This window comes from Pteropus vampyrus, unplaced genomic scaffold (genome assembly GCF_000151845.1).
Source record: "Pteropus vampyrus isolate Shadow unplaced genomic scaffold, Pvam_2.0 Scaffold2, whole genome shotgun sequence".
NCBI lineage: Eukaryota > Metazoa > Chordata > Mammalia > Chiroptera > Pteropodidae > Pteropus > Pteropus vampyrus.
In genome coordinates this window covers 10,655,212-10,669,704 of record NW_011888783.1, presented here as the reverse complement: position 1 = coordinate 10,669,704, position 14,493 = coordinate 10,655,212, and the positions used below count along the sequence as shown (strand labels likewise).

The 14,493-nt window shown below is 33.0% G+C and overlaps 1 protein-coding gene across 3 annotated transcripts in view; it reads left to right on the top strand.

The window, feature by feature from the left end:
• UBE2E3 (ubiquitin conjugating enzyme E2 E3) overlaps positions 1-14,493 on the top strand; it is a 79,965-nt gene continuing 65,472 nt past the window's right edge. Inside the window, exons 1-3 of one of the 3 annotated variants that reach the window (XM_011356648.1) lie at positions 1-287; positions 827-1,045; positions 2,815-2,865. In XM_011356648.1, the coding sequence (XP_011354950.1) occupies positions 852-1,045; positions 2,815-2,865 (245 nt within the window). In that variant the 5' untranslated portion in view covers positions 1-287; positions 827-851. Of the gene's footprint in view, positions 385-826; positions 1,046-2,814; positions 2,866-14,493 lie in introns of all 3 variants that reach the window. The other 2 variants (XM_011356656.2, XM_011356641.1) reach the window with 2 other exon arrangements.

Genomic DNA, 14,493 nt, shown 5'->3' with positions numbered 1-14,493 from the left:
CCCCACAAAGGGCCGCGGAGCTGCGTGGCCGCCGCCGCCGGCCGCGGCTCGCCTCCGCGGGCGCGGAAATTTGTTGCACTTCTTTGTTTGTTTGTTTTTCCTCTGATTGTTTTTTTTGTTATTTTGGACAAAATGTCGGTCCGTGATGTAAAAATTGAGCGAGGAACCTTGATGGCATTGAGAGCTTTGCAGAAGGTGCAGTTTGGATTCTGCTTTTCCCAGGGTGGCAGCTCGGTCTTGGCCGGATGAATCTTCGCTGCTGGCCGTGGAAACGGCAAGAGCAGCTTGTTAGTTAATTTTTAAATTCCTAAGTGTTATATTTAAAGGCTTACGTGCACAGAGGAGGAATCGCCACCTTAAATAAGCATATGGGCGATTAACAGGGTATGTTTTCCTCTCGGAAAGGGAATTTGGTAGCTTTGACCAATGTCAGTGTGTAAATATTTAGACGTTATTAGTGACTTTTTAACATTTTTCAGCGAGATCTGTTATTTACAGTGTGTCATATGTTATTAATGCTTGTTGCCTAAGTTCCCTGGCAAATCTGTTTCATGCCTTCTGAGAAAGTAGACAATTGATAGATTGTCCAAGGGATGGAAAAAAAATGTGAGTGGGTTTTCTAACTTGAGTTTGGTAAATCCCTGAACGCTGGCGTTCTGAGACACATCACCTCCCCTGTAACCTTGCTGTACGATGAGATAAGTGTGAACACTTTGAAGCATTTTCATTAAAACACGATTTCCCGTGAATATTAAGAGAAGAAAATTGTATTGGTTTATTTCTTAGATTTAACATTTCCTTTCTTCCCCTCTTTTCTTTTAAAAAGTTTTCCAAGTAATAACTTCATCAAGATGTCCAGTGATAGGCAAAGGTCTGATGATGAGAGCCCCAGCACCAGCAGTGGTAGTTCAGATGCGGACCAGCGAGACCCAGCCGCTCCAGAGCCTGAAGAGCAAGAAGAAAGAAAACCTTCTGCAACACAGCAGAAGAAAAACACCAAACTCTCTAGCAAAACCACTGCTAAGTTATCCACTAGTGCTAAAAGGTAATATGTTAAAGAAGGATTAAGCACATTTCGGGTTGTCTTTCAAATGGTTGGACAGTTTTGTTTGTTTTACATAAATAACAGTTCAAAAATATTTACATCATGAATGAATTGTCATTCTTTAGGTGATACATAAACCACCTCTCTAGACTTACACTTTTAAGCAAACTTATTCTGTACTTTTTGGTAACTTCATTAAGAGTATCCTTGATTAAAGATTGGGACTAACATTTTAACAGATTGTTTAAGGAGTTGGCAAGGAAAATTTGGTAAACCCAAATTAGCTGGTACATTGAGGATGTTCCTTTTTATGAGTCATACTCTTCATCGTTGAAATTGACACTTCTAGAGATTAGCATTGCCTCCCTTCATGAAACTTAATGTTCAAGAACAATTATGTTTTCTAGAAAAGTTGTAATTTCAAGGCTTTGGCTATATTTGAATGCAGATTTAAAAATTCTGCTGTAAATCTGCTTTCAGTTTTCCAAACATGACTTTAAGTCATGCATCCCAGGTATTAGGTTTTGTAGTTAAATTACGGTTCCGCCTCGGAATTCCTGAGGGCAAATAAAACTGAAAAGTAGCCATTTACAATTTTAGGTGGCACTTGGTGATTGAAAACTTTCATTGTCCTGTGCCTTTTCCCTTTAAAACTTGTGGATGTGCTTGACACTTCAATAATCAACAGCAGGAGAGACATTTTGTTGGGTATAAGTGAAAAATCAAGTTTCATGTTGATTTTTATTACCTATGATGGTAAAAATAATATTCTGTCAAATGGCACTCCATCAGTGATAGTGGAATATCCATGAATTCTAAATTACACATCAACTGTAATTACAGTGTTAGGCAATATTGACCTTTTTGTTGATTTTTATGGATTACAACCAAAGGAAAAAAAATATGAAAACTGATCAAATATTGGTGTACTGTAGTGATTCAAAAATACTTTTATTTTCCTATGGATTTTCATCTTGTGTGAATATTCGACTGTTAATAACTTTAGAATATTTTAATATATTAAATAAGTCTTTTGAAAAACTTAAAATCTTTGTCAATTTGTTGTAGTCTTATTGAGGAATGTATTAAACGCATTTTCAGTTTTGAAAACATCAAATTTGAATTAAAAGACTGCTTTTTTTCCTTCTTTACTCAAATCTATTTCATAATATCTTATTATCTACTTTCCCCCCAAATTTATTAAATTTAAGTGCTGTACTTAAGATCAGGGAAAACAGATGTGGTTAAATGCCAGAGTCCCTTGAAGTTTTTCACTGGTAAAGGTATTTGTAAATTTTAAACTTTTTTTGACAGATAAAATATTGTCAAAACTATTAATGTGCAAGAGCAGTAGCTTGTTAATTCTTCCGTTGATAAAAGTAACTTGAAGTCATTGTCAAATATTCTAGTGCTTTCCCTCCTCCCTTCTTGTCTCATTTGCATATAAGCTTGAAAAGAGAATTTCTTTGGTAAAAAGTGTTTTAAAATAGATTTTATATCCTTTACTGAGTGCTAGTGGAGGACTATTTCTCAAATCGGGTGTAAATGTCTTACTTATTTACAGTAGCAAGTGAGAAAAAAAGCTGCAAAGTTTCTGTTAAGGGATTTGGGTTATGCCTCTGAGAACAAAGAGGAAGCAGCCATGTTAGCATTACTGAAGGCAAAGCCAGCCTTGCATTTAACTGCATGGTGGTAGAGGGCAGTGTAATTCCCCGGTTATTCTGAAGACTATCTCAAATCCTTTTTGTCTGTTCTCATTTCACTAACAGAATTCAGAAGGAGCTAGCTGAAATAACCCTTGATCCTCCTCCTAACTGCAGGTAAGAAACAAATTTTATTGTTTTAATTTTAAATTGTGGAAAAATCAAGAGAATAATGTATCGTCCTTGGATGCATGTGCTGTAGGACACATTTGCTTCTTTTCAGCTTTGCAAGTAGATTAAACAGAAATTTCTAAAGTGAATTAAATAAATTTGGGACCAGAAAAATACTTTTTGGCATGTTCATGCATTTTGGACTTATACTGATTTTGTGCTGCTTACCAAGATTGGTATGAATGGTGCTGATTTTTGTACTATTTCTGTAGAGTGTGTTTATTCAGAAATATATTGCAGAAACTTCTAAAATTTTGCTAAGCTTTAAAGTTACTGCTTGTGTGCAATCTGAACTGACCTTCCAAATTTAGAAATTGCTGAATGTGTTACAAAATGTAAATGCAGTAAACAGGAGTATTGTTTTCTCTTTGATTTATTAAGTAACTTGCCTTAAGGAGAAATTTTTTGTGCAAAGCTAATGGTTTTAATTGTTGTTTTCTAGAAAATGCATTGTTGGAATTATTTACATTTTAATCAAATATTCTAATTACTTGGGAAAATTCTTAGTAATTTAAGTACATGAAATGTGTATGACAAGTAGTAGATGAATTGGAATTTGTGAGAAGAATTCATTTCAGTGACACTCATGTAGAATAATTTAAGATTGTTGGTTAGTATAGGTCATATTAAAATAACCGATAATTTTTTTCCTGAAACATTTTTTTTCCCAATTCATCTTACTTAGTGCTTTTCTTTTCAACAATGGCTATATGCCTTCCAAAATTCATCAGTCTTATGAGGTAATTTTCATATAGATGAGAGTGGTTGCTAAAATTAAGGTTTGATAAGGTTTGATATGAAAATGTTTTCTTGTCTTACCTCTCTTTGCTACAAGTTGTGTTCGCTTGTGATGATCAAACCTTTCTCAAGTCTATTTAAGATATAGTAGTGTAAAATCTACTTGCTTCTTACTATGTGTTAACGGGGTCCTCAGCTAAGGTGATATCATCCTGATTTATCCAGTGAATTACCAGTTGTGCTCATGTTTGTTATCAGCCATTTCAATCCAAAAAGAAAAAATGAATGTAAACTAATTTTAAACAGACTGGTATATCAGATGGAAAAATGTTAGTTATGAGCCGCATTGTCCGGTAATGTATTCACTAGCCACTTGTGGCTATTGACCACTTCAGTTTAGTCCAAAATGAAATGTACTCTATGAAATACACATCAGATTTTGAAAACTTAATACGAAGAAAGAATATAAACTAACTTAATGGTTTAAGAAATAATTATTACACGTGGAAATGATATTTTGGATATATTGGTTTATATAAAATACATTTTTAAATTAATTTAACTGAATTTTTTTACCATTTTAATGTGGCTATTAGAAAATTTAATATTACATGTGCGGCTTACATTATATTTCTATTGAACAGTACTGCTTTAGAGAATAAATAAAGTATTTCCTTCCAGGCTTCTAAATGTTGTGTAAAATCTGTAGCCATTTAGAAGTGTCGAGTAAAATTTGTTCTCTGGAAGAATCACTTAACTTACAGAGTGTTTTCTGATATTTCCCATTGTAAAAGATGTAAAGATCTATCAATTCAAAACTCTTAAATGTTTTAAAATTGCATGTAAGGTCTAATATTTTTAAAGGTTTCTGTCGATTTTCTGCAAATAGCACAAACTGGAGAACCTGCATAAAGCTAGAGAACCCGGTAGACAGGTGTTGAATACCTTTAGAGCTATAGCGAAGTGTTGCAGTTGCTGAAGTAAGACACTTTTCAGTTTAACCCAAGAATGGTTCCACAAGGTCACTGAGGATTATTTTAGAGTAAGTGGAATCTTTCTAGGAGGTAGGAAGTTTAGCATGTTTTTATTTTTCTCTTTATATTCCATATTTTGTTTCAGCCCATGAAATAACACTTAACATTTAGTGATTAGAATAGTGAAATAGCAAACCTTTTGAGTTTGCTTGCGAACAGTAACATGGAATGTATCATCTGCGCTCTTTTGTCAGCTTATGTTTACTGTCAGCTATTGCAATTGACATCTTTCTGTTCTCTAGTTTTTATGAGTTTCTTTGAGGCTGTAAGTGATTAAAGAAAAAACAAACAAAATAAGTCTTAGTAAGGGACAGGGAAAAGTTTTTATTAGATTGGGCACAGTCTTCTTCCATATATACCTGACATGTAAAATATCCAGATATTTTTGTGTGTTTTATTATGTCTTCAGTTTCTTTTGGGTGAAATAGCTAGTCCTTGCCCTTGAGCAGGAAACTGGACTGTCGAGTGTTTAGTAGAGGCATTTTAAGGTTTTTGACAGCTAAGTCCGAATTTGTATTGTATTTTTACCTTCCTGTCTGATATGCGACAGATTGTGTGGTATTCTTGTAATTCACAGGTGCATTGATGAGAATTTTAGCTTTATGGTGATTGTATAGTTTAAATTTATTAATTTGTGTTATTAAAAATGGGATTCTATATAAATAAATACTAGAATATATGAATTCATGTTGCCCGAAATTGATGAATAATTCCTTTGACTTTCATGTATAGTTAATAGAATTCTGTTATGGTTTTGAATATGATTTTTACCAGCTTGTCAAAGTATGTGACAGATTTAATTGTTCCTCAGGGAAGAAATGAAAATATATCTGTGTACATTTAGGAAAAAGTTAAATGAAATAGAAGGAAACACAGCAAAACCAAAATTACTCAGACTAGATTAAGATTTCTCTTAAATCTCTTGCTATGTTTAATTAATAAAATATTTTTTTGTTATTATGTAGCCATGTCTAATATTGTATACACCCAGGGTGTTCTTATGATAGGCTTAATTGTTGAATTAAGTTGTGTGGCTTTAAATTTGTCTGACTAAATTTTGATAGTGTTGATTTTTTTTCCTGCTAGTATAAAAGTTTGATAAAATATTATTTCCAGTGATTTGATGGCATTTCAGTTTTTAAGTATTGGAGTGCCTTTAGGCCAAAGTATCCTAAACGTAGGCATATAATATTTTGTGACTTCAGTTTGTACACTTTACATACTACATTCTAGGTGAGGGTATAAATAGTTGATACACCAATGAAAATGAAGGAAAATTGTGTTATGGGCATTTCATTATCTGTTTTTAGAGAAAGTTATTGACCAGAATTGTTGAGTGAGTGCTATTAAGATACTTAATATTCCACCTGTTTCCCAAATCTTGTTCTCTCTCAGTTACCACTTGTATGAGTGACAAAGAATGCTGAATTTTTAACTCAACCTCTCATTCTTTGCATATACAAGCAAGTGCAAATATAGACTTTTAAAATATCCTTTTAATATGTTCATATTGAATCTGTGTTAAAGTACCTAAAATATTCAGGGACATTTGTAAATAGTTTTTGGATGTGGGAAAAGTTTATTGGAAGCAAGTGTTACAGTGTCAGGTTATAGTATTAATATGTTTACATGTAAAACCTGAAAGCGGAAGTACTATAATACTTGCAAATTTTGCTATTTTCCTTATTTTTAAAAATAATAAAAGAAGCAATTAAGTTTTAAACCTGAAGTTGGCAATCCCTGATTTACTCATAAACCTAGTTGTCTTAACTGTGGATGAACTCTACCTCCTTTTGAGGATTACCACCACTTTCCACCATTTTCTAGGGTAGACTAGAACTTTGTTGTTCAGGGATGGGTGATCGTCAGACTAGCAGCGTCTGCATCATAGGTGAGATTGTTAGAAATGCAGAATCTTGCCTCCCCTCACTGTGAAGTACTGAATCAGAATGTAAAGATTCCCAGGTGAATCAAATATATATTAAGGTTCGAAAAGTACTGGTACTGGACTGTGGGTTCATTTCCCTGCTCTGTCACTTGTTATGTTACTTTGGATAAATTGGGGACTATTTCTCCCTTTCAGTATCCTTAGCTGTAAAGTAGAGATTAAAATGATACCTCCTTTATAGGTTTGTTATGAGGATTAGATGAGTTAATATGTTTTAAAGTTTTGTAACAGTGTAAATTGGGTCAATCAAGTAGTCACAGCTGATTAAAGTAGGAGAGAGAGTTTTGCAGCATGCCCTCACTCTTGCTTGCATTTTCTCCTGGAACGTCAGCATCCTACCATATGAATAGTTTCATTTTAATCAATTCTGCATCTATTTATTGAGACCATAGCAAGCAGTTATTCATTTGATGTTAATAAAAGCAGTCATTGGAACTTGAGTAAAAAAGAAAATAAACTTAATATTGGGCAGAAGTGAACAAGTAGTTATCTCCTTTAAAAGAATATGCATTAGGTTAATGATATTTAGTACAATAGAGAATGCTTTGATTATCCAGAAAATTGTGAAAGTTTTTAAAAGAAGGGTGATGGTTATGTTTCCCCTTTTAAATATTTCATTATAAGAATTTGTAGTTTTACTGAGAATGGGATTATATCAGTGTTTGTAAAATTTAGACTCTGAATTGATATAGTTTACCAGTTACCTAGACATAAGTAGTATTTCCTTGTCTGTGATCTAAGGAGATATTTTGGAAGCATTTTCTAATTGGTGTATGAAGGCGGGTCATATCAAAATAACATGATATCTACATAGCTTTGTTGCTTGCTTATACTGTACTATGTGATTTTAAACCCACAACTATAGATTGCTTTTTCTTTTGTACTTATATTTGATTGTTGGTGTTGTTTATATCAAACTGTATGCTATGCGAATATACTCATAATAAAACAAAATTGTATCTCATAAATCTAGTCCTATTTTCAACTCTTCAAAAAAAAGCCCTGAATTCTCTTTTTGTAAAAATTAAATTATACTTGGAAACTTAATTACAAAAGAGAAATACAGAACTACTCTGACTGAAGGTGTTTTCCAATCCACCCTACTGTGGTCATCTATTAGTTGATAGTTTATTATTTTATTATTAATTAATTACATTTTGGCATCAGCATAGACCTCAAAAAATCATGAGTATTTTTCTTGACACTTGGACATTACTGATAAATTTAGCGTTTTTCAGTAAGCTAATAGTTACTTTAATACAGGTATAATACATAATGCAGTATGTTAATGCTGTATACTGTAATCTATAATTTGTGTGTTTGTCTATGTTCTACAAGTTAATGTTCCTTTGAAAGGAGAATAGTCTTAGATATCTTTGTATCTCTTCACACAGTGCTTTGCATGTGAAGATTTGTTAAATAAATTGAAGTCTGTCAAATTGACAGGAATAAAAATTCTGGGTAAAACAATGAGTTTGGAGTGGAGAGAATCTATTAAATATCCCATGTATTATTTACTTCTAAATAGTTGTAATTTTTAATATGATTCAAAAGTATTTGGCTACCTTCTCATTATAAAAGGAAATTGATAATCACAGTAAGCCTAATTATGTCCGTCATATATGTGAGTGTAGCAGAAGTACTGTCTTGACTATCTCAGTACTATCTTGACTAGAAACTTTTTCCCTGAGAATGAGGTGGTTGAAAACAATATTCTTCCCCCACAAGATATCTATTAAGTTTAGTGCAGATAATGTAAGTAGAAAGTGAGTGAAAACTGTGCATTTTAAAAAGTTACATGGTTACTTTGCAGCTACATACAAGTTTTTTTTTATTTTTCCAAATTGTTTTGTTCTTTCCATAGGTAACCAATTGGTACCTCATTTCCTCTTTGAATGAGTTGCTGTAACAATAGATAGATAACACTTTAGTCGTAAGAAAATCAAGTCATTTTTGCTTAGAGTGCCATTCGGACTGAGAATGGAGAACTTAATCTGCTCTTCTTGTCTTCTCTGCAGAATTGAGATTAAAAGCACGTAATAAAACCACTTGTAAATCGAGAGAAATAGAAAATGATTTTTTCTTTTTCCATATTGCTTTTGACAGAAAAGTATATTTGACATTTTATTACAATCTGGAAAAAGAAACATCTTTAAACTTTTTATCTTTTGCCTCTAGATGAGTAGTTCTCAAAGATGGAGGGGCATTTTTGCGTCCCTACTGCCACCCCCTTCCAAACAATAGGCAGTACCTTGGAGATTTTTTTTATGAGTATTAATACTATGTGGGATAAATAGAGACTACAAATAATTTCAGATTAGTTCATGTTTGATGTTACTGCCAAATTATTTTACACCAAACTTTTTTTTTTAAGCTTTGATTTTTTTCGAGCTTTTGGGATTCCAGAATTGTGGATAAACAACTGTGGCTCTCTGCTACTTTTATTATTGTGACATTGACTACAGCTACTTTACTCATGGTGAAAGGATGTTTTAAAGTCCTTTTCTGCTTTCTTTTCTTTTACCTATTTCTTAATAGCTGTTTTCAGTTGCTAATTTGTTATTTTTGGGCCATTGCTCTTTTGTTGTTGTATAACTTGTATGCTTAACTAGAAAGAAGTTTAGATTCTTAATTTTAGAATTCTTTCTCCTTAAAGTGAAACCATAAGTATCAATTTCTTTTTAAGTTATTCTGTGTATATTCGATTACTTTTCCACTTTACTATCAAATATTGTCTATTAATCATTCCTTTTGTTCTAGATATACAGAATTATATAGAAAGGAAGATAGGCTTTAATACTTAAGCACAGGACTTGCCATTTTTATGTATGCATTTTGTCTTGCATTTGAGTGCAATTCAGCTATAAAAAGATACACTATATTTTGCTAGCTGTGTTGCATTAACTAATTTAGAAGACTTAAAACACATAAACATATAAAGATATATTTTTGTTTCTCATATGAAATCCACCATAGGTCTAGGAATTCTCCTGGGTAGCTCTTCCATGTGTTGACTCAGATCTATGCTGCTTGTGTCTTATAGCTCTGCCATTTGGAACATGTGTCCAGGCAAGAGCCAAGAGTCATGTGCTACCTTTTAAGTGCTTTGGTCTGGAAGGAAGACATGAATTAATCACATGGCCTCAGATAACTGCAAGGTAGCTGGAAAATGTGGGGGAGCATATGGGGATTTAGTGCGAAATCAATTTCTCTGCCACAAATGATATATACTTCCATGAATAGATGACTTTCACTGTCACTTCAAAAGAAGAAGAAGGAAATAATTGAGCACCCAGCCTGACACTCTACTGGAGTCCATAGAATAGTACCTATTGATACACTATTTTGTTTAGTTCCCAAAACAAGCCCTTGAAGTATCATTCTTCTTAAGATTTCAAAACAATCTTAGAGTTGAGAAAATTGCCAAATGTCACATATATAGTGCATATACATAATTGATCCAGGGCAAAAATACAGGCTTACTTTTTACATGAAAGTAAGCACTTTTGCTTTTGTACAGAGCTGCTTGAGAAATCCGGTGAAAACAGTTGAGTTGATTATGGGTCTGTAGGTGCATGCTTAGTGTAAATACATCTCTTTTATTTGCTTATAGTCTATTGAAGGATCCAAAATACTGTTTCTGTAGGGTTTTTAGAACTTGGCAAGTAGGATCCAGATAGTGAGTTGGAGAAAGAAGTGTTCTCTTCTTTGGCGTGGGGGTGCTAGGCTCTTAGTCTCCTCACCCCTTTTTTTTTTAATTAGAATTTTCTTTTCAGAGAGTATTCTCCAACTTGCCAGCTTTCTTGCCCTACTCTCTTTCCTTGTAAAGAAGAAGGTAAGGGATTGAATATGATCATAACAGAAAAGGCAAATCTTTGTTCTTTGCCTTTTTGTATGTAGTTCTTTATGTATGGTTTTCCTGGGGGCAAAGGAAATAACTTTAAATCTACCTCTCCTTTTTTCTCTGGGATGTTATGAAGCAGTCCATGTTTATGAATTGCTTTGAAGTTGGATAAAGTCTCTTTTCAGATAAAAATTTTTAGCTTTATGGAGAAAAGCCCCAACCAATCATATAGGATTTTAGGAGAATTTTAATACTGATTTCTCAGCAGCATGTGTACTTACTTTTAAATACTGGTACCAGATCTGACTTTCTACAGAAATTTGGCTTTATATTATATGCCTCTTAATTTTGTCTTGTTTTATATAGCTTCATAGTTTAGTCGTTGTTTTTCCTAAACTTGTGGATTTATACAAAAATTATTCCTAGATATTAGTAGGGGGATTTGTTTTGTTTTTTGTTTTTTTTCTTATGAGTCTCTTTGGAAGAGGAGCTGGTTCACTTAGCACAACAGACCTAATGTTCCCAGGATGACATGCTAGCTTTACATGATTCATTTTGGATAGATGAAAGTAATGAGTTTTACGAATCAGTCTGAGCCTTTCTCTTGGTCTAAATGCAATATTAAAGTAAAATTCTAAAGTTTTGAGATTTTTCTGTTAACATTTTGTAGGTTTTTTAAGGGTGTATAGGTAAACAGCAAAAGCTTGTTTTTGGTGTACCTATTTTGTATATGATGGTCAGTGGGAAGTAGTTAACCTTAAGAATATACTAGCACTAGAGTCAAATTTCTAGAAGGATCATTTACATTTTAAAAAATCCCAGTCTCCTCTGTTTAGTCCTTCATGTATATAATAATCGTTTTAATTTTATGGTTATTTGCAAGAAACAAAACTTGGAAAGAAATTGCAGTAGTGCTGTGTTCATTCATTGTCTGAGGTTTAGTCGTCCTGTTTTGGACCAGTTATGTCATTCCAAAGTTTCTTTGCTGCTTCACTGTCTGAGAGCAAATATACTTTGTCATTCTGTTTAACTTCTTGCTTGTCTGAGGTAAAATAAAGACATCTTCGGTCTGAAATTGCTTTTGGGAGTATAGCTCTACATGTTTTGGTCTGAATGAAAGGCCTAGGGAAACATGAATTTTGTTACCTTTTTATTTTATTTTCCTTTGCTTATAAATCATCATGATGATCCTCCCTTTACATCCATGGGTCTCACTTTTTATAAACATTGTTCATTCCTTTTCTAAAGGTGCTTTTTTGCAGTTTGTTTTGTCATTTTTAATCTTTTAGGTCTTTTACAAATGGACCATTTTTTCACATTAATTTTAGTAGGTCACGAATCCATTTATTCAGAGTACCCCTAGAGAATCGATCTCAGAAGATTGTGGCTACATATTTTTTATAGCTTCCTATTGCTTTCTGTAGTCTTCTCAATTTAAACAGTAGCAACAACAAAATATAGAGGGCACGATAAGGCCTTGGCTTTTATGGTTTTATTTTTCACATTTGTTTCTAAGAGTATCAGTAATATTTGTTGGATTTGTGTAGATATATGCTTGTAATAAATTCACCTGTTATCACAGTGAGGAAAAATCTGGCGTTTAAACACAGACTTAGATGCAAGTAATCTATGTGGAATTCAGTGGCAGTTTTAATTAGTGTGTCTTCAGATTTTTTAAAAAATTATATTTATACTATTGTCTTTAAAAATTTAAAGGACCTTTATGTTCTGTCTCCTGAGATGCCTAGTGTCCCCATATCCATTAGAGGACTATGGCAAGTATTCATTTTATTCTTTTTCAAACTCTAAAATAAACACGTTGCGAATGATTGTTTTTCCCTCCTGCTGAGTTTTTTTGATTTTTTTAAATTAACTTTTTATTATGGAGAACTTGAAACATATATGAAGGTAAACAGACTAATGTGCCATGTAGCCTTCACCCAGTTTCAGTAGTTACCAACCCTTGACTAATCTTGTTTCATCTATAACCCCCTCCATTTCACCTTTCGTATTACATTGAAGCAAATCTTAGACATTTCATCGGTATTTTTAAAGCACAATTATTTCAATGTGTATTTTCACAAGATAAGGATTCCTTTTAACTTAACCACAATGTCATTAACATATTAGAATTTTATTGAAGTTCCTTAATCAGTCATTATTCAAATTTACAAATATCTCTTGGATGTCCTTAGACATCCCCCCAACCACAATTTATTTGAATCAATTTTGAAATAGGCACTTTGCGATTGTTGATATGCCTTTTATAGCTCTTCTAATCTGTAAGTTTCTTCTTTTGTGATTTACTTAATGATGAAATGGGGCTGTTTCTGGATTTTGCTTATTCCATTCCTACGGCATGGTGTAATAGTGACATATTCCTTTGTGGTTCAGTGTTTCTTGTAAATTTGAGAGTTCAGTCAAGAGGCTTTTCCTTCTTTCTTTCCTTCCTTCCTTCTTTCCTCCCTCCCTCCCTCCCTCCCTCCCTCCCTCCCTTCCTCCCTTCCTTCCTGTCTGTTTTTGACAACTGCTTCAAAGGTGATAGTGTGCTTTTCTATCAGGAGACACATAAGATCTGGTTGTCTTTTTGTGATGCAGGTAGCCATTGGAATACATCTTTAAAGAGAAATTTACCCACATCCTCTATTTGGTTACCTAGTTGGGTAAGTTACATAGTAAAGGCAAAATAAATGTTTAATTCTTTCCCTTATATACCATTTTTATTTTTAAATTCTTTTTCAAAATAATGAGTTGGTTTCCTTAGTACCCTTTTCAGAATCATTGTGAACTCAAATTTGCTTTGTTTCAATCCATTGTGCTACTTTAATATATTGCCATTATAATCCTTATAGACCATCTTAATTTTAAGTAAACTTCAACTTAAATTGCTTTGCCCTAGGAAAATTCATCTGTATAAAAATTGCATAGGCATATTTGGTGGTAAAATAATGTAAATGCATGCATTCATCTTAAGCATTGCCCCAGGTATTATTTTGAAAACTGAATACTTATTGAAGCTACTGTTTTAAACATGACATTCTCCTAGCCACCTCTTCATTATTTATCAAGAGCTAATTAATGTCTTAGCATTAGAATAACTGAAATGTCTTTATTAGAACTATAGTTCTGTTTTTAAGTTCTGAATTAAAATAGTTCAAAGTGGAATGCAAAGACCTTTATCAGAATCAATTTATCATGAATTGAAAAGTGAACATTATCATTATCAATATACAAGACAAAGCAACCTTCTTTGTCTACTTACAGTTTTTCTCATCAAGACCTCTTTTGGCATTTTGGGGTGGGTCGTACTTTGCCTTGGAAGACATTGAGCATCCTTGGATTCTGCTGACTAAATGCTAGTAGGGCCCCCTTTCAGTATTGCGGCTACCAGAAACCAACTCCTCCTCTCATTTCCAAATGTCTTGGGTGAGGAAGAGTTATTACTTCTAATTGCAAATTACTGTTTTAGAGTCCACATTATAATGATGTGAATCATAATGCTGTAATTAAAAAAACACTATTTTTGTATAATGTTCCTTCAAGTAACGTATAATAATTTGTCATAGATTTCTTTTGTAAAGTCTATCTTGACTAAGTATGTGTGCTTTTGCTGCACATGTAATTGTCTTCTATGCAGAAAATGGTTATTTTCTTCCTCTAGCACTTTACTCTTTACACTTCCCCCAAATTCTGAAATCTCATACTAAATTTGAACTTCGTGCATGAGCTTAGCATATACATATACACCCTCTGTTGCAAATATGTCTCTTTGTATTTACCTTTGATCTTATTATTATTAGTGAATTTAATTTTATTTGTAGGAAAACCTGTGTTCTTAACAGGATTTTTTTGCTAGCCCATCACCTCAAACTGAACTTTTCTTTTTTTCTTCAGTCTCTTTCTAATTATTAACCTCTTCCTATTTCTGATAGATTTATATTTAAAGCCCATTTAATTCTTTCATTTTTTTTCTCTCTTTATTCACTATCTGGCTTCCCATTTATCTTTAA